The sequence below is a fragment of the Hippichthys cyanospilos genome, chromosome 20 (assembly GCF_059441005.1).
Source record: "Hippichthys cyanospilos isolate Australia breed blue-spotted pipefish chromosome 20, RoL_Hcya_1.0, whole genome shotgun sequence".
Lineage (NCBI taxonomy): Eukaryota > Metazoa > Chordata > Actinopteri > Syngnathiformes > Syngnathidae > Hippichthys > Hippichthys cyanospilos.
Genome location: NC_142388.1, coordinates 8,256,813 through 8,279,343, shown reverse-complemented (window position 1 = coordinate 8,279,343; position 22,531 = coordinate 8,256,813). Strand labels below are relative to the sequence as shown.

At 41.6% G+C, this 22,531-nt stretch overlaps 1 protein-coding gene across 8 annotated transcripts in view; it reads left to right on the top strand.

The window, feature by feature from the left end:
• Positions 1-22,531, top strand: part of gphnb (gephyrin b) — a 69,309-nt gene that overhangs the window by 28,962 nt on the left and 17,816 nt on the right. For 5 of the 8 annotated variants that reach the window (XM_088403129.1, XM_088403128.1, XM_088403127.1 and 2 more), the window contains exons 3-8: positions 3,513-3,570; positions 3,697-3,789; positions 6,613-6,707; positions 6,843-6,909; positions 9,586-9,858; positions 11,791-11,925. In XM_088403129.1, the coding sequence (XP_088259255.1) occupies positions 3,513-3,570; positions 3,697-3,789; positions 6,613-6,707; positions 6,843-6,909; positions 9,586-9,858; positions 11,791-11,925 (721 nt within the window). Of the gene's footprint in view, positions 1-3,512; positions 3,571-3,696; positions 3,790-6,612; positions 6,708-6,842; positions 6,910-9,585; positions 9,859-11,790; positions 11,926-19,936; positions 19,979-22,531 lie in introns of all 8 variants that reach the window. The other 3 variants (XM_088403130.1, XM_088403125.1, XM_088403123.1) reach the window with 1 other exon arrangement.

The following is a 22,531-nucleotide window of genomic DNA, read 5'->3' as shown; positions in this document are numbered from 1 at the left end:
TATCTATCTATCTATCTATCTATCTATCTATCTATCTATCTATCTATCTATCTATCTATCTATCTATCTATCTATCTATCTATCTATCTATCTATCTATCTATCTCTGTCTGTCTGTATAAATATATATATACAGTCGGCCCCCGGCTTACGAGCACCCTGATTTACGAACAATTCGCCTTACGAGCGTGGATCAGGGAGAATTTTGTCCTCCGCTTACGAACAAACCTCTCGCCTTACGAGCAATTCGACATGCCGGCCATTGAGTATATAGATATGTTCTCGTTTAATTGCGTCAGTAAAATCAAAAGTAGCGACAGCATTAATTATCAGTAGATGCTTGGGGCAGTAACGTGAACGCTATTGCTCTTACAACGTCACACTGACTGTCTCACTCACGGTGTCTAAATATATTACCATTTAAGTGTAGTGTTTGTACAGCTAAAGGGAAAAACAGCTGACATGAAATTAAATGTGCCGATTGCAGGACAAAGAATTGTCATTGGTTTAAATGTGTGTTTTTTTTTAAATTAATTGTCAATACATTCCAACCGTTTAAAAAAAAAGTGCGAATAATTATCAGTCAGTCACGGAGATGCGCATATGCTATTGGTCGATTAAGGTCACCCGGTCTCACTCACGGAGATGCTATTGGCCGGCGTCACACGTCAATCACAGAAATGCCGATATGCTATTGGCCGAACGCCTTTATCTAGCTTGATGGGACAGGATGGAAGGAAGGAGAGAAAATTAGTGAAAAACGGAATGTTGTGAAGACTTTGCAAACTTTATCTGTTAGACATAGCTTCTAAAATTACTAGCAGCGGTAAAGAAAGAAATAAGAGGATGATGTTTTAGTATCTGCGTGATTTGCACCCTGACTGAAAGAGTTACTGTAACACTGTAAGAGCAATAGCATTTCTATCGCCGTGTTGAGTTTGAGCGTAGGGCTCTGTCCCCCTCTGCTTACACCCAGCTCAAGACTCGTCGTTTTAAAGGTAAAAGCTATTTATCCATTGTAATTATTATGTAATGTAAGTGTACAGCAGATTATGTCACTCGATTTTAATATATGTATACAGTGTGTCAGTTTTTACCTAAGGCTTCGGCGCGCGTTGCACGCATTCACGAATTAACATGGGTTTGGATTGCCCGCTATACGAGCAATTCGAGATACGAGCGTAGCCGCTGAACGGATTAAGTTCGTAACCCGGGGGCCCACTGTATATATATATATATATATATATATATATATATATATATATATATAGAGAGAGAGAGAGAGAGAGAGAGAGAGAGAAATACTGCTAATTAACTGCATTAAAATTGTTGAGAACATATGGTTCACCTTTGGGATTGGTCTTTTCTCGTAACTAAATCATGAAATTGATTTCAAATAAAGTTTTGAAGTAGCTGATTGGAGGTGGTCTGACAATCGAACCATTCTGGGATAATAAATGGATATAAATAGTTTTTTAAGCTTGCTGCATATTTTCTTGAAATATTGACATAATTGGCCTAAATGAATTAATTATTTTGTAGTTTTGTAAGGATGCTTCTTTTTAAATATATTTAAAAAATTCACTTACATCCTGGAGTACCTCACCTACCCCCATGGATCCAGATACCCCCATTTGTGAACCATTGCTTGTAAGAATTACAACACAGCCATAGATGATATCCATTCGCCATTCGCATTTCAAAATATGTGCTAGCATTGAGCTAGCACAAAAGTTATGTGCTTATTGTAAGTAACCGTGTTGTGTTTGAAGCCTATTTTATTTTTTAAAGATTTGTTTTTCATTACGCCGGATGTCCGTGACGCAGAAGTATCGATCACAGAGTAGCGCAAGCTAAATTTGCGGGCCAATCGGCAACCTCCGTGAATGCCACGCAGCCAACGACCGGTAAACATTTAGTAGCGCACGCAAAGTCATACAAAACACACTCATGATGAACAGTGCAGCGAGTAGAGGCTCCAGACAGGAGGGGTTGCCTAGGAAACAGTGGGAAGGAACCCTCGTTATTTGTGTTGAGCATATTTTCATTTGGGCTGAAACAGAGCGCCATAAAAACCCCGGGAGAGAGAGAGAGGTGATTTGTCTTGACAGCTCCTTTACTCTCCCGAGGTGTAACCCACACACACATTATAGGACAAGTGTACATGCTTGAGCATGCGCACGCTCAGCTACACACAAATTTAAGTACGGAGATAGCGGAAAGCACCATCATCCCTTCCAAGCACATCAAAAGAGGTAAATCACTTGCGCCATCTCTGAAATGTCAGCAGGGGTGTGTGTGTGTGAGGGGGGGGGGGGGGGGGGGGGGGGGGGGGCATTCATGTTTATAGAAGTTATATTGTACGCCTTAAATGTTGTTTCCAGAGTGCTGATTTTACACTTGCGTGTGACAAGTCAGCCTGTGAGTGGGCGAAACGGTCTAAAAGGCTTAAAAATGAACGCTCCCCGAGTTGGTGGGTATCATGGTGTTTAAGTGGCTGTCACACAGGGGGAACATGATGCAGATCTTCTCCAAAAAGAGCTGCCCTTTAAAAAAAAAAAAAAAAGAAAGGTGGTGGATGTTATGTAAGAGGTGTCTGTGCTGAGCCTTCACCTTGAGCTTCGGGTTGTTTTGGGGCGAACGTGTCCTACTCGATTTGACCACAGGAGGTCGTCAGGGCTCAACAGCAGCAGCTTCCTCCTCAGTGGGCTGTCCTGTAGAAGGTCCTTCCGGAGGGGACGTTCAAGGGCGTTCTGTCTCTCATTTCATCTTATTCTTTTCGGGCTGTTGTGCTCAGCCTTTTTTCTGTAACGTACCCTCTGTGAAATATTTTTTTCAGACAGATACCGCCTATCCAGCACAATATCATGGTATAAAAAAAAAAAAAAAAGACCTAAAACGGTGCTGTGCCATTCATGTCTGTTTCATTAAACCTTTGAACAACATTTGCAGCGGTATCTTAAGGTGTATTTTCCAGAATATAGATCATGAAAGTTCATCTGTTTTGTTTCTGTCTCATCTGGCAAATTGCATCACTGATAACAGTGCGCATTTGTATGAAAATCAACAAAATAAATGCAGGTGGTTTTGTAAAGGAGTCGTAACACAATTGAGCAACAAGTTCCAATTCATTTTCTCTTAGTTTGAAAATTAAACTGCACTGTTCCTGTCATGGCAATAAAAAGTGTCAATTTAGGTCATTTTGAAATCTCACATAGTCCCTGAAGTTCATGTACCGCCAGCAGTACTTGTACCCCCATTTGAGAACCTCTGTTTTTGGGGCATACTCTCCTATCTGCTTACATCATTAAAGGTGGACAAGTGTGTTCGCCCATCAATTATGGCATGCCACTTACACACACTTCATTGTGGGCACACATTTGGAAAATAAAACAGATGATGTCACAGCGTACGTTCTGGAGTTAATTATAAAAATATAAGGAGTGGTACCACCTCAAATGTATTTCCAAAGTTTAATAAATGAGACAGATGTTTTGTTGTTGTCCCTTTCAGGTTGGGTGGTATGATTGTGGCTTACAAGATCGTTCCAGATGAAATAGACGAAATCAAGGTACACTAATATTTAGCTCATAATTTGCATCCCACCCCCCACCACACACACACACACACACACACACACACACACACACACACACACACTTGGCTTCTAACATGGTGTATGCTGGTATATCCGCAGGAGACTTTGGTGGACTGGTGTGATGAAAAGGAGCTTAACCTCATTTTAACCACCGGAGGTACCGGCTTTGCTCCAAGAGACGTCACACCAGAGGTGGGTTCACTATCATTATTTTTAGGGATTCACCAAAATTCACCGATTTAAATGGGACTAATATAGTATAATATATGTATAATTGTCAGGTCCATCATTTCATAAGCAACACAGAGAGAATACAACAAACTTTTTCTCACGAGGAGGGCAGGCAGGAACATTCACCTTCTAAAAGCCCCTTCCAGTCTGGTTACAGATCCTTTCCGCTCCTCTTTTATTTATTCCTAAAGGGTTGGGGGAGACGTTTGGCGTATTATCATTAAACAATATTTTACTTTATAAAAATACACAGTGCAGATTCAAAGTTTAAACTGCCAAAGCTAAGAAAATATTCTGTATCTCTATGCTCATCTCTACAGATCTAAAGTACTTTACATTTTAACATCAATGCTCAAACATGAAATTGACTCAAGCCACGTCTGACTTTTTAACATACTTAACCGTCACACGTATATAGAAGTAAGCTTACCGTGGTTTACTAGGAAAAAAACACACTCATTTGATCACTTGTAATGCTAAAGTTACATTTACGCTTTTGTTTCAAATCAAAGACAGACAAATGTCTCCCAATGTGTTTGTCTTTTTAGCATTTTGCTGACAAATGTGCGCGTGTGTGTGTGATGATTAACATACAGTGTAATTAGCCCCAAGGTCTCATGGGAAATAAAGTAGCTGAAGTAAAATCCTTACTGATTCTCTTTCTTTTTTTATTTCCTAATATGGGACGTGTAAGCAATTAGGAGATAATGGCTGGCAGGTGTCTGTACATGTGTGTCAAGCACTTTGTAATGCCTTTTTTTTTTGTATTTGTCATGTTGAGGAGATTGAGTTTGTTTGTTGGTCAACAGCATTAAAAAAAAAACTATAAATAATACACAACACAAAAGTCGTTCACTGCCAATGACGGTCGTAGACGTCAAAAATGTATTTTTATCCGACTGGCACTGAGTGAGTTCATATTAAAACTCGGACATTAGAAGTTTGTTTGTGCTCCGATCAAAAATAAGATTGTCCGACCTTTATTGATACATTTGTAAAATGAGTCTTTACCTTTTCAAAATGTACACAATAAGTACACAATGATCAGTTCCAGTGGGAAACAGCCCACTGTTAGGCATACACTCGCTGGCGAGATGACGAGAGGCACCCCACCAAGCTTCTCTAATTACAAAACTCAGGGTCCATCCCTGGTTGCCATGGTAACAAAAGCCAGACTCTCCAGAGGCCCAGCGGTATTAGGGGCGAGGTGTTAGCTTTGCTCACCTTCGTGAAACGGGGCCAGACAAAGAGGATCTGCCTGATTTCAGCCAGACAATAACAGGATGTGGAAAGTGTGCTATTCTTCTGTATTATTTAAGTATTTTTACATAAAGTCATTGGAATCGCGAAGAAAAATGCGCATCTCCTCCAAGAAAAATCCCATTCGATTTTTCTGCACAGAAAATTAGCGGTTCCTTCATTTTATAGGAGTTATTGTTCACACCCGCCTCACCAAAACGGCACTCCCTTGCGCAGTTCTGTGCTATCCCGCACGATGTCCTCGATTTCACTCACCGGCACACAAACGCAGCTTTCACACGCGCACACACAAATTTGGCAGTAGCTGAGCTTCAGCAGTATCAGTGGCCCTCATCAATCACGTTAGACAGCAGCAATCTTCCTGGAAGGAAGGCCAGAAGGGAGATGGGAGTAGAGGAGATGTGTACACCTTGTCTGATAATACCTTCTATCTGATTTAACCCCGGACGCAGCCGATGAACACATCTCTTCATCTCGATGCGTGCTCTGAGGGTTTACGACACATCATACGACTGTATTAGGTCACGATCGATAACGGGAACCTTACAGGACATCCTTGTTTCCGACACATTTATCTCAAAGCTTCTGGAAGTAAACGGACATTTTTTTGTTTTGTTTTTTTAACTTGTTTCCATGCACTAGAATTGAATTATTATTTGCATTGGGATTTTTAATGACATAAATTGTATTGAGGTGGTAGCGGCCTTCCTGTATGGAGTTTGCATGTTCTTCCCATGCCTGTGTGGGTTCTTTCTGGGTACTCTTGTTTTCCTCACACGTTCGCTTAAACTTCCGGGGTAAATATTATATATTGGACATTCCAAATTGCCTTTAAATGTGAGTGTGGATGTTTGTTTGTCTTTTTCTGATAAGACAATGGATGGATTTGTAGTTTAATATCTATAATTACGCTCTGAATCATACCATTTCAACTTGAATTTATTAGTTTGTAAGCTCAGTAAATTTGAAACGACATTTTTTGCATTCAATTTTCCATCCATTATCTTGACTTAACTTATCCTTACAAAGTTTGCGGCAATGCCCTGAACTGGTTGCTAGCTAATCACAGGGAACTCAGAGACAATCAATCACACAATCACACCTAAGAGCAATTTAGAGTGTGCAATAACTTACTGAAATATATATATAATAAATTATTTCAATCTGAGTACATGCAAACCGCAGACATGACGGCTGGAGCAGGAAGCTAGCTGGCTTCGTGCCACATTCACTATTATACAAATTCAGATTAACATTTTTCCGGCACCAATTCGGTTTGCCCGCCTTTTCGCATTCGGTTTTGTAAATACAAATTCCAATTATTAATTGTAGGCAATGTATGCAGGACCTGTCGCTTCAACTCTGAATTTGACCACTTCTGTCAATTGTGACGGCTGGAGAATTCAACTCACAGAGGCTTGATTTTTGCCCTTAGCAGAGTTCTTAGCGGACTTGAGACACACACACACATACACACGGTCCGCTAAATGATGATCCGTCTATAATAATGTCATTTCTCTCCAGGCCACTAAGGAGGTGATCGAGCGTGAGGCTCCGGGGATGTCGCTGGCGATGTTGATGGGCTCTCTCAACGTCACGCCACTGGGCATGCTCTCCAGGTTAGACATCTTTGGCTGACTTTCTTTATTGCCTCTGCCAAGACTCTTGTTTGCATCAGCGTGGGCACACCGACATAGATGGTGTGCCCCAGTTTGCCCCATTAATTCCAAAACATTCTCTTTGTATGTTTGCAGACCTGTGTGCGGAATCCGAGGGAAGACACTAATTATTAATTTACCGGGAAGCAAGAAAGGCTCACAGGTAGGATGATACGAGAACTTTTTCAGCGTATTTTCGCCTATCCGGTTTTCAGGCAGTAGGCGGGGGACACCCCGAACATGTTGCCAGACGATCGCAGGGCACAGGTAGACAAACAACCATTTATGCGCCCAATCACATCTATGGACAATTTAGAATGGCCGATACAGGTTTTTGTGTGGGATGAAGCCAGAGTGCCCGGGGAGGACCCATGCCGGCTCGGGGAGAACATGCAAACTCCACACAGAAAGGCCGGAGCGAGATGGATTTGAACTCGGTTCCCTGAACTGTGAGGCAGACACGCCAACCACCGGGTCACGTGGCGCGGTTGAAATCGTCAGTTTTATTAGGGTTAGGCTTGTGTCGCAAATGGCAATTCACAGCTGTATAAAACTTAACAAAATAAATCCAATGTTTCACAGAGGAGCCACGAATGTAATTTAGCAATTTGCTTCATGTTCCAATCAATTTTCTCCTAATTTGAAAAGAAAAATGCACTTTTCTTCTCACGAAAAAAAAAAGCATTCAATTAGATTTGATTAGATTTCGATTTCCTGCAGAAACTCTGGTAAAATCTCACATGCCCTCGGAAGTGACATCACAAACCCCAGTAATACTGGACTGTATTCCATTCAAATATGACGGGTTTTCAAAGCAAAACAAGATGAGTGTGCAAGTGTTTAATTTTACCTCGCGTCTTTGCTTTTTCACTGGACTGATTCATTGACTATTATCTCCAAAGGCATAGATCACAGTACATGTGTGGGCTTGTGTTTTGCCTGTGATGTCTGCGCAAGTGCCTGTTAGCCGCCCACTTGTCTTTATTTTTTACCCTCCGTCCGTCTTCACTGCTGACCACACCAGCTGTCTGCACTTCATTGTGCACGAGCACGGACGCACGCACACACGTCCCAATGGATTTTTAGCATACAGTGACCCATTCCCCTCCCCTACTCACCTGCTGACATATTAGCATCTCCTTTATTAACTTTTAGTTGCATTTTTCTTGAGGGGTCAGTATTGTTCATTTTATGAAGATTTAGTTTATTGGTAAAATTATTCTAATGTATACATTTTATTTTGGGAAACACCTAATTGTTCTGGATATATCTGGTGCTTGAGAAATTTAAGTCACAGGTGTTAAACTCAAGGCCCAGGGGCCAGGTCCGGCCCGTCACATGTGGCCCGCGAAATGCTGATATGACTTCAAGTTTTTGGCTAAAATACCTAACTTGCCAGTTTTAAAGGGACAACGTGTAAGATTTAGAGTGTTTTTCATTAAAAAAGAATAAATTAAATGATTGTAAATTTCAAAAACTTGCAATTAAATGTGTTCTTAACCAACAATATGTTTTACATATAATCTTAGGTCTAGTTATCGTTAAATGATATTACATGGGGGGGTGGCACTCCACCGGCGGCTGCCGTGTCTGTTATAGCTACGGTCAATGGTAAATGCAGCACCTCCTGCTGTCCATCATTAAAAACTTAATCTTACACACTGTCCCTTTAAAAATTGATTTTTATTCCGACTTTTTTGAAGTTTTTGCCGGCCCTTGATTTCAAAACTAGTTAAGTGTGTGACAAACACAATAGAAATGAGTTTGACAGCCCTGTTTGATGATTTCCTGCATCTCCAAACATGTTGTTTCTGGTTCTTCGGCTAAATAATGATACAGTGCGGTATAAGGTTGTTTTTCTATGACCTCATCATCACCCGTACACGTCCCATGCCTGTTAAAGATTCGATGGCTTGACTCAAAGGGCAAATCGGTGCTCTCGTCTCTCCTTCCCCATGTTTTAGCACAGGGTTTTGTTACTGGCAAATACATCCAGGGTTTCTGCTCTTTAGCGTTCCTGACAGTTGTTCACCTCCAGGACAAAGCAGAGGTTCTCACAGACACCTCAGCCTGCCGTGAAAGCGCAAAACGTGAGAGGATGAACATCTCGGGGCTCTCGACGGCGTCTGTACTCCGTTTCCTTCTCCCCGGACAGGACACCTTAGTTCTCCTCTCGCAAATGTTCAGACGGCAGCACATTTGAGTCAAGGTTACATTCATCAGGACCGTTAATAACTACGGTGGAAAATGATGTCGTGGAAGCCCAATTTTGCAAGCCGTGTGGATACAGTAAAGCTTGGGCTTGATTAATAATGCATCTTTTCAGTGCTTAAAATATACAAGAAGATAAATAATTTCGCACATTAGCTCTTGTCTCCAGAGAGAGGAGAATGGAGCATTTAGCACAGCGGAGGAGCCAAAAGCTCACTGACATACTAAAAAGTGAGAGACCAGGAAGCAGAAAAAAAAAAAGATTAAAACAGGATACAGATAAATAATTATGTGGCAGGATGATTTGAAGAGATTTTCTGTTACGGAATGGTGGAATGTAACAAAGTATACTTTTTTCATCACTGTATTTAAGTGGATTTTTCATGTATCTGCTCTTGACCTGAGTATTAAAATACTGAACCCTTATAGTTCCTTTATCGGAGATGCTGCTTCATCAAAAGGTTAATAAAGTTGAAGCACCTTTACTACCTTGAAGATAGAAAACGTACTACACAAAATGAAAGCTCTGTATTTAACTTTGCGAGTTAAAGAAACATGAAGCGCTCAAGTATGTCGCTAACATGAACGGACTGCAGTTTTTACAACTTCCTCGTGCCGTCCATGGCAGGAATGCTTCCAGTTCATCCTGCCAGCGCTGCCACACGCCATCGACCTCCTGCGCGACGCCGTGGTGAAGGTTAAGGAGGCGGCGGACGAGCTGGAGGACCTGCCGTCGCCGCCGCCGCCTCTCTCGCCGCCACCCAACAGTTCGCCACGGCGTCAGACAGAGGACAAGGGCGTGCAGTGCGAGGATGAGGATGAAGAGAAGAAAGACAGCGGCGTGGCGTCCACCGAGGACAGCTCCTCCTCCCACATCACCGCAGCATCCATCGCCGCCAAGGTGCGACAGATTGGATTCTTGCTGTTTTCTTTCGCGCGGTGTTACGTTTTGGTTGGTGTGTGCGTATATACGGGTGGCTGGATTTTGCTCATTTATTCATATTTATTCATTAAAATGTTGGTTTTAGACTAGTGGTGCCACATTAAGGTAAAGAAGCTGCTTTGCTTGACTTCCTTTTTAAGAAGTCGAGAATTGGAACATCCAAGCAGACTGATCGATTTTGCCAAAAATTATACACAAAGTGCACTTTTTTAAGATGCTAATATGATGTAGTTTTTGAATGTAATCCGCAAGAGATAATGTAACACTTTTTAACAGCTGCCAAGTGTGCAAATTGAACACAAGTCACAGTAAATATTAATCTGCACCTTTGAGATTTATCTAATCATAAAGAAAGTTAAAAAAAAATCCTTTGGGAACTATAAATGTTTGATTTGATTTGGAATTTTAATGCTACATTCTTGAAAAATAAATCAGTTGTTTCAAAAACAGGTTGATACAGCATTAGGTACATATGCTGTATATTTACCGGTATTTTTTTGCCAGCCAATCACAGCGCACGTAGCCCAATAACCATTCACTCTCACTACTTTGAACAAGTGAGTGATTTTTCATTCAACAAACTCCCAAACGGGCTTATTTTGACAAGTACCATGTATTGCATTTTTGACAAGTCGAGGTAAAGCTAGCTGCGGCATTTTTTGTAAATAATGATTTCAGGAAACATTTTAATTAGCCGCTATACAAATATGTAAAACATATTTCAATTAGATGCATTTTAAATCTTTGAACTTCAGTTTTGCAATTCATATCACTCATGGAAGGCTGCTACACATCACACCATCAAAGTGTAAATACGTTTGAAGAACGAGTAACATTAAAAGTGCGAATGTCAGCATGCATTTATCATGTGTCTTCATCCGTCATTGTGTGTTTGCATGCTGTGTATTTTTCTATTGTCCACACATAAGAGCCGTCACATCCAGTACCTCTGCATTCCCACCATCCCGCCCTGTTGCAGCAAGGAACCCGCTTCAGGGCTCTTTTGTCAGGCTAACACCCCACCTCAATTTCCCGCCAGTCATTGATGTTGGTAAGACTCCGCCCCCATCCATACAGCAGCATCCATGTATTGGCATTGTCTTCATATGTCCTGTGAATTGAAATGTGTGCTTGTAACGTTGTGGGAAATGTGTGTATGTTGTATACGCCGTGTTTCTCCAAATGGTAGCCGAGGGTGGCTGGAAAGAGGCGTAGTTTCTATTAGCGCGAAGGCTACCATTTGAGAAAATATGCTTATTTTCAGACAAGTACCCCTGAAGCAGTGTGAAGCATTTGGGGGTTAAAAAAAAAGACTTTAAACGTGCCATCAGTGTCTGATTTATTCAACTTTAAACCCTTTCAAAATCCATTTCTATTAGTCCACAAAAAAATAATCAACCTGAAGTGTCCTCTTTTGGATCATGGAAGAAATCTGTTATCAAAAAGAAATAACTTAATTGTTAAAAAAGTTTTTTTCCACAAAGTTTCCACAAAAAAAATCAATGTTAAGTGTCAGACCTGTTCTCAAAATGAAATCATTATAAATAAATATGTGATCACAGAAAAATATTCCACTCGACTAGAGTCATTGACAGGTAACGAGAGGTGGCACAGGTTGGGTCGAACCATTCGAGTATGGGGGAAGATTAAAAAAAAAAAAACACTGAAAAAAAACCCAACTAATTCAATAATTATTTTAAAGTATTGTTGCATGTTTGTTTTATTGAAAATCTGGAGTACCCCCTGAAGTTCCTTCAAGTACCAGCAGGGATACTAGAACCCCCATTTGAGAACCACTGCTGTACAGTATGTGTATCCTAGATGATTTTTCTTTCACCATCAGTATAGTATAATGTTGTTTTGTTGTGTTGGTATGTGTGCGTGATTTAGATCCCAGATTCAATTATCTCACGGGGTGTTCAAGTTTTGCCAAGGGACACGGCCTCTCTCAGCACCACGCCCTCGGAGTCGCCCCGCGCCCAGGCCACTTCACGCCTCTCTACCGCTTCCTGCCCCACACCTAAAGTATGTATAAGCACACATACTGCACACGTAGTCACTTTCGGCCAGGTTAGAGGGCGCTCGTTGCCTACACGCTAAAATGTTGGGTGAGACCACCGTTTTGTGTTTATTTTCACCCATAAGATTTTAAAAAAAAAGAAAATCAAATGTTTTTTAGTCATTTTCAATCAACGTTTTGGGCTAAATGAAGAACTGAGCAAGTTTAAGTATTTTTTTTTTGTGGTAGTTTTGAACCAACAGTTTTGGAGTATATAGCAGATACAAAAATAAATGAAACTTCACGCAAAACAAACCCCAAAACTGGGTTGTTCTTTTAATGGGAGAAAAAAAAAATCTTGGGTGAAATGAATAACTCAAGAAGGTTTTGGTCTCTTTTGACCCAACTCTTTCTATAATTGGTTATATTAAAAAAAAAAAAAAAAATGCCATTGGTTAAATTTAAAAAACAAAACAAAAACATTTTGCCATAATTAGCTTTTCCCTCATGTTGACATAACAGATCTCTCCTGCAGAATAAAAAAAAAAATGTCAATGGGCATTCCCTTTTCTCTCGCTCTCTCGCTCTGTCCTCTTGCTCTCTTTCACCTCATGTGTCAGTGACACGCCGCCATGTGTCTGGCGGACAGCAGGCGGGTGCCATGGAAATGGAAGAGGGTGTTGCCATAGCAACCGCAGACTAAGATGCTAGTAGAGGCAGGGTGCACGGTTCATGTGACAGGAGGCAGCTCTGTCGTTCTCCTTTCTGAGATGTGTTTCCATATTTGAGTTGTGAGCGGTCTGTCTCAAAAGGGTTCCACCACTCACGTTTTTTGAAACAATAATATCTTTTCATATTTCTCATAGTGGATGTCGTGTGTCGTCTTGGTGATGTAAGCTCCCAGATGTGAACGTGGGAGTGTGTTTTTGCCCAATGTAATTCCCGCTGACCTTGCAGCACAGAAGGCAAGACCTGGACAGGTTCCAATGACTTGGTAGGTGCTGCTGTTTTGGTTAGCGGTGCTAGGCTGGCCTCAGCAGTTGTTTGTGTGTCGCTTAGATAATTATAGTCGCATGATTACAGTAACTAAAATGGAAGATTTTAGTTGAAAAAAAATGCATTATTAGTGATGTCTACAATTTGTGTAAAAGGGGGGCATCTGAAATGTGTGCGCTGTTATGAATAGGGGTCCACTCATTGCAATTTGAATTAGGGGTCTAAGACACTATTTGAGATGTCAGCGATCCATTTTGAGCTTGCCCACAGGATAGTCCCCAATCGCATCTAAACTGTTACTAAGTTCGTGATGTAACGTGGTTATGTGCGCCTGCGTGCTTGGTTGAAAGCTTTTGGAGGTATAGCTCCTAGCTTTTTTTTTTTCTTTTTAATTACACAAACAAGCTTGACACGTTCGTTGAAAATTCCAATCTTACAAGCTGCTGCTGACAGTGTGTGCAGAATGTCCCCATGGACCGAAGCGCTCTCGTTGTTCATTGACGCGTTTGGTGCGCCACCTTGAACTGCGTTCTTTTCTTTGTATTCCGCCTGGCGTCTCAAAAGACGAGAAGGTCTTGGCAATTGCCAGTGCATAAAGGTCAAACACCAGGTTCAAGCTAGGGTGCACTATAAATATGTGCATAAATTGTGTGTGTGTGTGTGTGTGTGTGTGTGTGTTATCAACAGATTCACGCGTATTCCCGCAAACACAAACACATGCTAAGAGAAATAATACGTTTCAACACACACAAATGATTCCAAGCAAGGAATCCACATAATCGTTTATATTTCCTGTCACACTGCGAGGGTGGTTGTGCCCTTCCACTCTTGTTAGCATGTAGCACAGTTATGTAATGCTGAGTTTGAATTAATGAAGCATATGGGCGGCAAGGGCCTGGACTCGGGTTGGTTCGGCAGAATGACGATACTTTGGGTTTGACGTTGGGCTTGACATTATAAAAGTCCTTCAACGCGTGAGTCAGTTTCAAGGTTTCCTGTGTGACATTTAAAAGAGGACTTTGGTCCCCAAAAAAGTGCAGATAAGCCGCATCGGAGTTTAAGCCGCAAGTGTGAGGGAAAAGTAGCTCTAGCGTAGGCTAAAATTTACAAGGTTGTTTTTTTCCTGTATAAAGCACACACACACGTATGTATATTTGTCCTTGTTGAGAACATTGGATGCAAGATTTTGATAGCAGTCTTACCAAGGCGTTGCATCAGATGTCCTGAACTCATAAAGTCCTTTGATTCATTTGGGCGACCTTCCTACTTTGCACTTGAATCTTCCCTTGTTGACAAATAGACAACACACTTCTGCAAATGTCTCTTCTCATTTTTATGGGCAAGAATTCCCCTGTGCTGTGTGAGGAAAGGCATCTTTCGGTTGTACAGTACTTGTAAATATCGAGTCTAAAAGAATAACGATACACGCTTCTTCATATTCATATTTGAACTTGGACTTCGACTTTAATTCAGTTGTTTTAATTATTATTAATGGCTTCTTCGGCGCTAAGGCCCATGTTTTTTTTCTTCTTCTTCTTTTTTTCTGCCTTAGGAACGCAAGTGAGTCACAGTGCACTGGTGTTATTCTGCCCTTGTCAACTTGAGTGACCTTCTGTGGCGATAAAATTACATTCCGGTCACGACAAGAGGTGGAGAGGGCATCGTGCACACCTGATTACAAACTAGCTAGCTGTATGTAGCTCGTTTTGGCAGTTAGCAGCTACTTTTTGGCAACAGAAACTAATGCTAATTGGCTAATATGTGTGAAACCCCTGGTACAAACATCAAAACTTAAATACATGTTAAAAGTTTCTAACAAAATACTATACTGTATTAAGTACTACTTATATAACAAAATAACATCATTAAAAAATGAATAAAGGTAAATGAAATTGATGTGACTTGAGCTAGTTACGGCCATATTCCCCAGCGAGGCTAACGATGCGCGTGCCTTCTTCGCAGTGACACCGTGACACTGACGAATAGCAGACCAGTATCTTAGTGACACCAACCAATAGCAGACCAGCATCTTAAGGACGCCCTGACGCCGACCAAAAGCATACCAGCATTTTAGTGACGTATGCAGTGACGCACATAGTGACGGATGAGCGCAGTGAGACTCGCGGTGAGACTTGTAATTGTTGTTGACGCCCTAAAGCGGGAAAAATACCATAACAAATGGGCGAAAAATAAAAAACGTAGAATTCCACTTCGTAATGTGAAAAAACATAAGCTAGGGACGTCACAACCCCGACAGTAAATTAAGCATTCTGGGAATTCCAGGAATGAGTAAGTCATCAGTTGCACAACTTCCGATTAAAACGTTTAATTCGCAGAAATATATTTTACGAAAGCTTACCGTTTTCTAAAATGGACTAAACGAATGCGCACGCTGCTCTGTCGTGTCGCGGGATCTTTGATGAAAACAAGTCATGGCGGAGAATCACCGACAGCGTGATGAGATCAAGCAGACGGAAATGAATGATTCATGCTTGGACAGCAAGCTCTAGTGTGTGCGTTTATTGATCTGCCGTTTGCGGCTCCGTTGCAGCTTTTAATCCAGGAATTTTACTTGCTACTGTTCCAAGATGTTCAGATGTACGTGTGGACACACACACACATAGCAGGTTGGCTCAAATGTTTGCTAGGTGGCCTTGATAGGTTCCTCAACCCTGATTTAACACATCCGCCTTCTTTTAACAGCCTATGTGGCCATCCCTTGAAATTTTATCCCCTCTAGAAACGACAAATGGCGACAGTTAGATGCTTTTGTGTTTGCGCTGAAATAACCTCACGTTTGTTTTGGGCCCGACAGTATCGATCTCCTTCGCGGTCTTGCGGAGTATCGGGTAGACGGAACAAACGTGTGCGTTATTGTCGTTATCCCGGCCCCATAAAGCGGCTTCCTTGTCTCCCGGCCTGCCGGAGGTGGAGAGGATTTACGAGACGCGAAGAGAAAGGAAGGAAGGGACGTGGTTGAGAGTTAACGAGGTAGAGCGGACGAGGGAAGGAAGAAAGGAGCTCATCCGGGGGAGAGTGATGGCAACAAAGATGGAAGTGATGCAGACGGCGGTCTGGAGCTTTGTGATGAGTCAACTAGCTCACCTCTCGGTGTATTAGTCAGCTCACATCACGAAGGGCGCGGCTGAAAGCCACATCCGTCCCTCACGTGCTGCGCGGACTGATTTTCCGTCACTGTTTATTTTTTTTTTGCCCTCTCGCACTCTGTCGCTCCCCTTTCGCCGCTCCTCCCGCCTATCTCTCCCCCCCTCGCTCGGCCATGCGCACTCGCCCTCTCTCTGTAAAGCGCGCGCGCGTCCTCCCGGCGCGCGTGTGCCACCGCCGAGCTCATTCCGTCTCCACTCCGGGCTGAAGATGGTAAGTGGCGCCTTTCCCCGCTGCGTAGCGTCGAGACTGTTTACAAGTTTTGAAGTATGCAGACGTGAGCGTGCAGCGGCGCAAGCGGTGCGTTTTGTGTCGTCGGCCGCGCCGGATGCATCGCATTGCTTGGGAAGCCTAATTGGGTGGCTTTAAATATCAATCTGTGTGATGGTGATGAAGCCAGAGGGCGTGTGAGCTTTGCAGGCCCTGAGTCAGAGGTAGGAGGTGGAGTAATCTGCTAATGTGGTGGCGGACCAAACGGGACGCAAAGGCTGCACAATTCATTTTCCGTCCTTGTCATTCAGCTCTATCGGTTGTTGTTACCGGGCAGCGCGACCGATGCATCAGTGCATGCGGCGTTACGACTCTCGCAGGGCGTGAGAGCCAATCGTGCACGTTGGCTTCGTTATAGGCAAAAGTGTCATTCCGTGTGAATTTTGTCCATGGCGGACGCTGCTTCGCTCCTGTAGTCGGCTTAGGCTCAACAGTTCATTTGACCGTCAATTCAGGTCTTCGCGTTTGTGTTTTTTGATCGTCCTCAATCACAAACGTCAAAGAACAGTTTGAGATACAAACCAAACCATAAAGACAAAGCTGCATCTATTTTCTTTAACATTCAGAGCTGTGCTCTAAAGGTAACCTACGCTTCCAATAAAACTCAGTGCAGCTCTGCTTACCTACTAGCTTTGAGATGTTAGCAGGGACATCTCACCTGGTGGGGATGTCGATTGATCTTTATCCAACGTGGCTTTTCATGTCATGAGTACAAAAACTTGGAGTAAGGGGCACAGCTACCTGCTCTTTTTTTAAAGGTGCTTGACTTTTTTAGTCATTTTCATGAGGAAAAAGCTTCTACTTTTTCTAAAATTAATTCAATACTTTCATTATTTCTATGTATGATTAATTTTTAAAAAAGTGTAAAAAGAAATAGGTCACTCAGAGTTGCATAGAAACCTTCATCAACTTAAAATGTATTCATTCAATCCTTTTACACAACTCGAAAAAAACCCAGGATGTTTTAACACAAGTTTGGCTTTTTTTTCCCAAATTATGCACAAATCGTGACTCATTTGTTTGACCAGAATTTTGGGTCATATATTTAATGCATACAGTTGGGTTTAAATAATAACCCATCACATTTTAAAGCCAAAATTTAGAAAGAAATCAATCATGTTTCGTACAAAACAACTTTTTTTGTTAAATTATTCATTTGAACCCACTTTTTGGGTGAAGTGAATAACCCAAAAAGCTGGGTTGAACAATAAACCCGAAAAGTTAGTTTTTGACCCAATTTAGGTCATTTTTGACCATTTTTTTAGTGTTACATTGAGAAAACATGAAATCACATTATAGGGGAAACGTGTCTTTCTCCTCTGAAGCGAACATTCAAAATAGGCATTCATGTATGATTATTTTAAGCAAATATTAGGCCCAGCAGGCTGTCGTTATCTTGAAATATAAGGAAAAAAACCCTTTTGTTGTGTTCCTTCCCTTGTCAGGCTCATGCTGGAAAGACCATTTGGGTCAAGTTGCTCTGGGCTCAAAGTGCAAATAGCTGTGTCCTCCTTCATATGTGCGCACTTGAATGATTTATCATTGTCTTCCAAAAGTAGAGATACTTGATTTTTTCCTCAAATGTCAGCATGTTTTTGATATGTTTGCATCCTTATAAAAAGAAGGTGAGCATGCGTGTGTGTCAGTGCGATATTACTCACGCTGATGCAGCTCAACCCAAACCCTCCAGGCATAATGCAGAGAGGATGGAAGGAAGCATGAATAGCGAGCGGCGAGGAAGAAAAAGAATGAGGCGCTGGAGGCGCAGACAGGAAATGAAAGAGGAGCGTATGAGAGCGTCTGACCAGCTGGATGGAGCGCGCTCATCGGCCACGTGGGCCGAGATGGAGAGCCCGTCAAATTTGCTGCGTTGGCTCCCGCTCTCTACCGACGCCGGCAAAGTCGCTCAGGAGCTCATTAATTTCTATTTTCTAACTCCCCTCTAATACGCGGGGATGCGGACACGGCCATGGGAGACCCGTGATGAATCAAGGTGCTGGGGAAGAAAGCGCTTGTGCCTCGTCAGCTTTGGTTATTGGTTTGCTTGGCAAACGTGAAATTGCAAAGGTGAGCGGTAGCAGATTTCCCGTGTTTCGAATTGACGGTAAAACCCCACTCCCGTGATTTTTCCACCTGTGTCATTGCATCGAAGCTTGACGGGGTCAACTTGACAATTCGCAGCATTTTAATTTGAGTTTCATTCCAGTGATTCTTATCGCACCGACAGCGCCGTTTTATTAAAGCAATTTGTTATATCATCTAAAATGCTACACGAAAGCCTTGGTTAGAACTAATTGCTTTAGTTCTAATTCAAAATGAGCTTGCCGTCTGCGCCGGCTATTATTTTTTTGCTGGAAATGAATGTGGTATTTCCTTGCGGATAAGCCAAGAATGTGTCAGGTTTTGAGGAAGGTGCTTTATGAGGCTAGCAGATGTCTCGCCCAAGCCATGTTTATATGTCGCTTAGCACCTGTTATGAACGCGCAGTCTGTCACCAAATGGCGATACGAACGTAAAGCTGTCCAGCAATATTTATACAGGAGCGTCTGTGCTTTCTATTGGCACAAAAATGTCACATTTTACATTCCTGGAACAAATTCAGCCAATAACAGTCGTTTCTACGCAGTGTTCTCTTGCAGTTTATACTTAGTTTTTGTCTGAATTATACATTAAGTTTAATTTTAATTACTAATCATATTCCTTTGTTTTTTAATGTGCATGCTGTAGTTAGCATTAAAGGGGAAGTCAACCCAAATTACAGTAATGTGCAACCACACTAGTCTAAAGAGGGAAATCAAATAAATATTGCACTTGTGGAATATGAATTAACCAGGAAAAGCCACCCATCTTTAGCCACCTCAGGGACTAGCCATTTTGCCACTAACTGTCACAATTGCTGAAGTTTCAAATAAAGATCAATTAGAGGAACTGTGATGTCGTTTTCAGTCGACATCAAATAGCAAAATGGCCGCCCTGTGAAAAAAATTGCTACTTACGCTAGTTACTTCAGGTTTCTGATACCAAATTTTCAAGTTGTCTTCAACTTTTACATTATTTTGTTGTTATTAATAGCCCTTTTTTGAACTTCAAAATGGTTAAGTCACAGGTGTCAAACTCAAGGCCCGGGGGCCAAATCAGGCACATCCTTTTAAGTGGCCCTGTGAAATGCTAATTCTGACTCAAGTTTCTGGACAAGCATTTTTTTTGTTTGCAATCCCCTTGTTGAACAGTTACTGGCCTCAAATTTCAAAATTAATTGTGTGACTTTATCGGGAATTGGCTATAGAGTGAACCCCATTTCTGCTCCTACCTGCTGTCCTGACCTGACCTCCACTCTCCTATCTCCTCTCCTGTCCTGTCCTGTCCTGTCCTCTCCTCTCCTGTCCTGTCCCGTCTTGTGAGTCCCACTCTTGGCCGCCTTGGCCCGTCTGAGACGGTCACACAGAGAGCGATCGTCTCGATATCCGTCCCCCCCGCTGAAAGACAGCGGGGCGTCGTCCTCACTGCACCCATCAGTCTGTGTCCGCTTGTGTCCCCGCCCGCTCAACCCAGCTTTGAGTCAGTTAACCCATTTTTCTCTTTTCCTCCTTTTTTGTGTGGCACCAGGCGCGGCTCCCCTCCTGTTCATCCACCCTAAGCATTGCTGAGGTACTCCTGCATGTGTTGGGACGCGTCCTTACGGGACTTCATTATCTTTAATCTCCTCCAAGCTTACATTCGCCTGGCATGATTTTCTCCTTCTTTCAATCCGCAACCCCCGTGCGCTGTCCTACTCGTTTGTCTACCTCCCATAATCGTGACTGTGCCTCCTCTTGTGTTTTTGTGTGTAGTCAATGTAAAATCCCCTCCTGGCCTTTTTCTGACACACGCTTACTTGCCTTGCTTTCCCTTTCACAGCTTCTAACTACACATTCAATGGGTCCTTGGTTTATGGCGGTCCGGACTAACTTTTGCGCTTAAAACGCTTAGCTAGTTTGTACGGCGGCCTAAGCATGTTGTACGTGCTCATGTGGCACAAAAAGACTTACTCGCTGAGCCTTTTTCTTTTTTTATTTAGTGGTGTGTTTTGGTACTTACCTAATACGCTTGTTTATACCTCTACTATCATGTCGCAACACCATGACAATACAAAGAAACGCAAAATGACAGCAGGAAATTGTGCCACGAATGTCATCTGAAGCATTTTAGAGTCTAACATGTTGAAAATATAAAATATTAACTGCCTGTCGACAACAAAGATGTGTTTTTACTTGGGCTGGCAGTGAATAGGTTAAATCATTCACTGCCACTGAAAAATATAGACGTCCAATCCATTTGAAGTGGAGTGATAGTGGATCAATTAAAAGGGAATGTATATCATAATGGCCATTATTTCTGATTGTTGACGATATTAATATGCGTAGATCACGAGAAACATGGACTCAAAAATAACCCAATTTGGGTCAAAAATGAACTGAATTTCTCTGGTTTTTATTGCTAATTGAATTTGTCTCAAAAAGATTACATGGGCATAGCAGCACATAAAAGATGAAATATGACTGGACAAAAAACAGACATCCTAATACACAGACTGGAATTCTAACCGTTTAATAAAGATTGTCCTGCCAGTCATGAAAATTCAGGTGACGTTGCCACAAAGTCGTAAACCGAGGACCGTCTTTGCATTCATTCAAAACATCAGGAATGAAGTTGAATGATGTTTGAATGTTGAATATTTTTTTGTATAGAGCGATGGGTTTTTTTTTCCATGAACAGCTTGATGCTAGTGCTCAAAATATTTGGCAGCTCGTCAGTGCGTATTAATCTGGCCTGAAGCCCGGTGATTGTGACCCGTAGCTGATAAAAGGCATGACCGCGCTAACGCGTGTCGAAACCGGGATCACGATATGCATCGATTTTTCTGGAGCTGTCTTGAAGTCTGTTTAAGATACATTTTAGAAGAATGTAACTACTTTGCTGTTGACCACAATGTTAAGTGTATTAAATAGGGAAAAACAAGCACGTTTGTTATCATTTAAAAGCCAGTCAGTGTTGGGTTGGGCCGTGTACAAAAGATTGTGGATTAAAAAAAAAAAAGAAGACAACATTAGGTCAATTTGACCCAGCATTGAGTTGTTTTTCTCTAAACAACAAATTGATCATTTTGTACAAGACAAACTAAAAGAAAAATGTAGTTTTGTATAAAACTACCCAGTAAATTGGGTCTTTTTTTTTTTTAACCAACTGGCGTTTTACTGACATTAAAATGCAAAACAGATAGATAGATAGATAAATAGATAGATAGATAGATAGATAGATAGATAGATAGATAGATAGATAGATAGATAGATAGATAGATAGATAGATAGATGGATAGATATTAAAGGAATACTAATCCTATTTAGCCATTATCAGCAATAAAGAAACAAACATTTTGTTCACTCAATTTAGGAGCAAAATAATTGTTTATGTACTATTAATACTAATGCATTGTAACGACCTATGATAACCTAATACAGTAATTTAAAAAAAAAAGACAACATTTGTTCAATTCCACCCAGCGTTGAGTTGTTTTCGTCTAAACAACCACAACAAATTGGTCATTTTGTATGTAAATGTAAATGGGTGTAGTTATTAATTTTTATAAACCAACTGGCGTTTTACTGACATTAAAATGCAAAACAGATAGATAGATAGATAGATAGATAGATAGATAGATAGATAGATAGATAGATAGATAGATAGATAGATAGATAGATAGATAGATAGTGAATAAATACTAAAGAAATACTAAACCTATTTAGCCATTTTGTTAGGAGCAAAATAATTGTTGATGTACTATCCCAATCCCAATGCATTGTAATGACCTATGATAACCTAATAATCAACGATGTCCTAGATCGATCGATGGCTCTATCAGCATTGTAACATGCTCCAAAAAGTCCCATGATTTGGCCTCTTAAAACTCTTGACACCTACTCAGCTGAGGTTTTGTTTGATGTCAAGATCAGCGTTTGTTGGCTCTCTCGCTCTCTTTCCAAGTTTCTGTCATATTATGAATTTTACAACGTTGGGTTTAAAATGACTTCCCAAATGAGCTCCCGCGTTCACATACAGTTCAGCTTCCGTTTGCCGTGTTGCTGGCTTATAATTGGCGCCTGGTTCCTCCTGACTTTTTGTCTTCTCAAATCCAGAGTTTGATCGCGGACGTATGCACGGTAC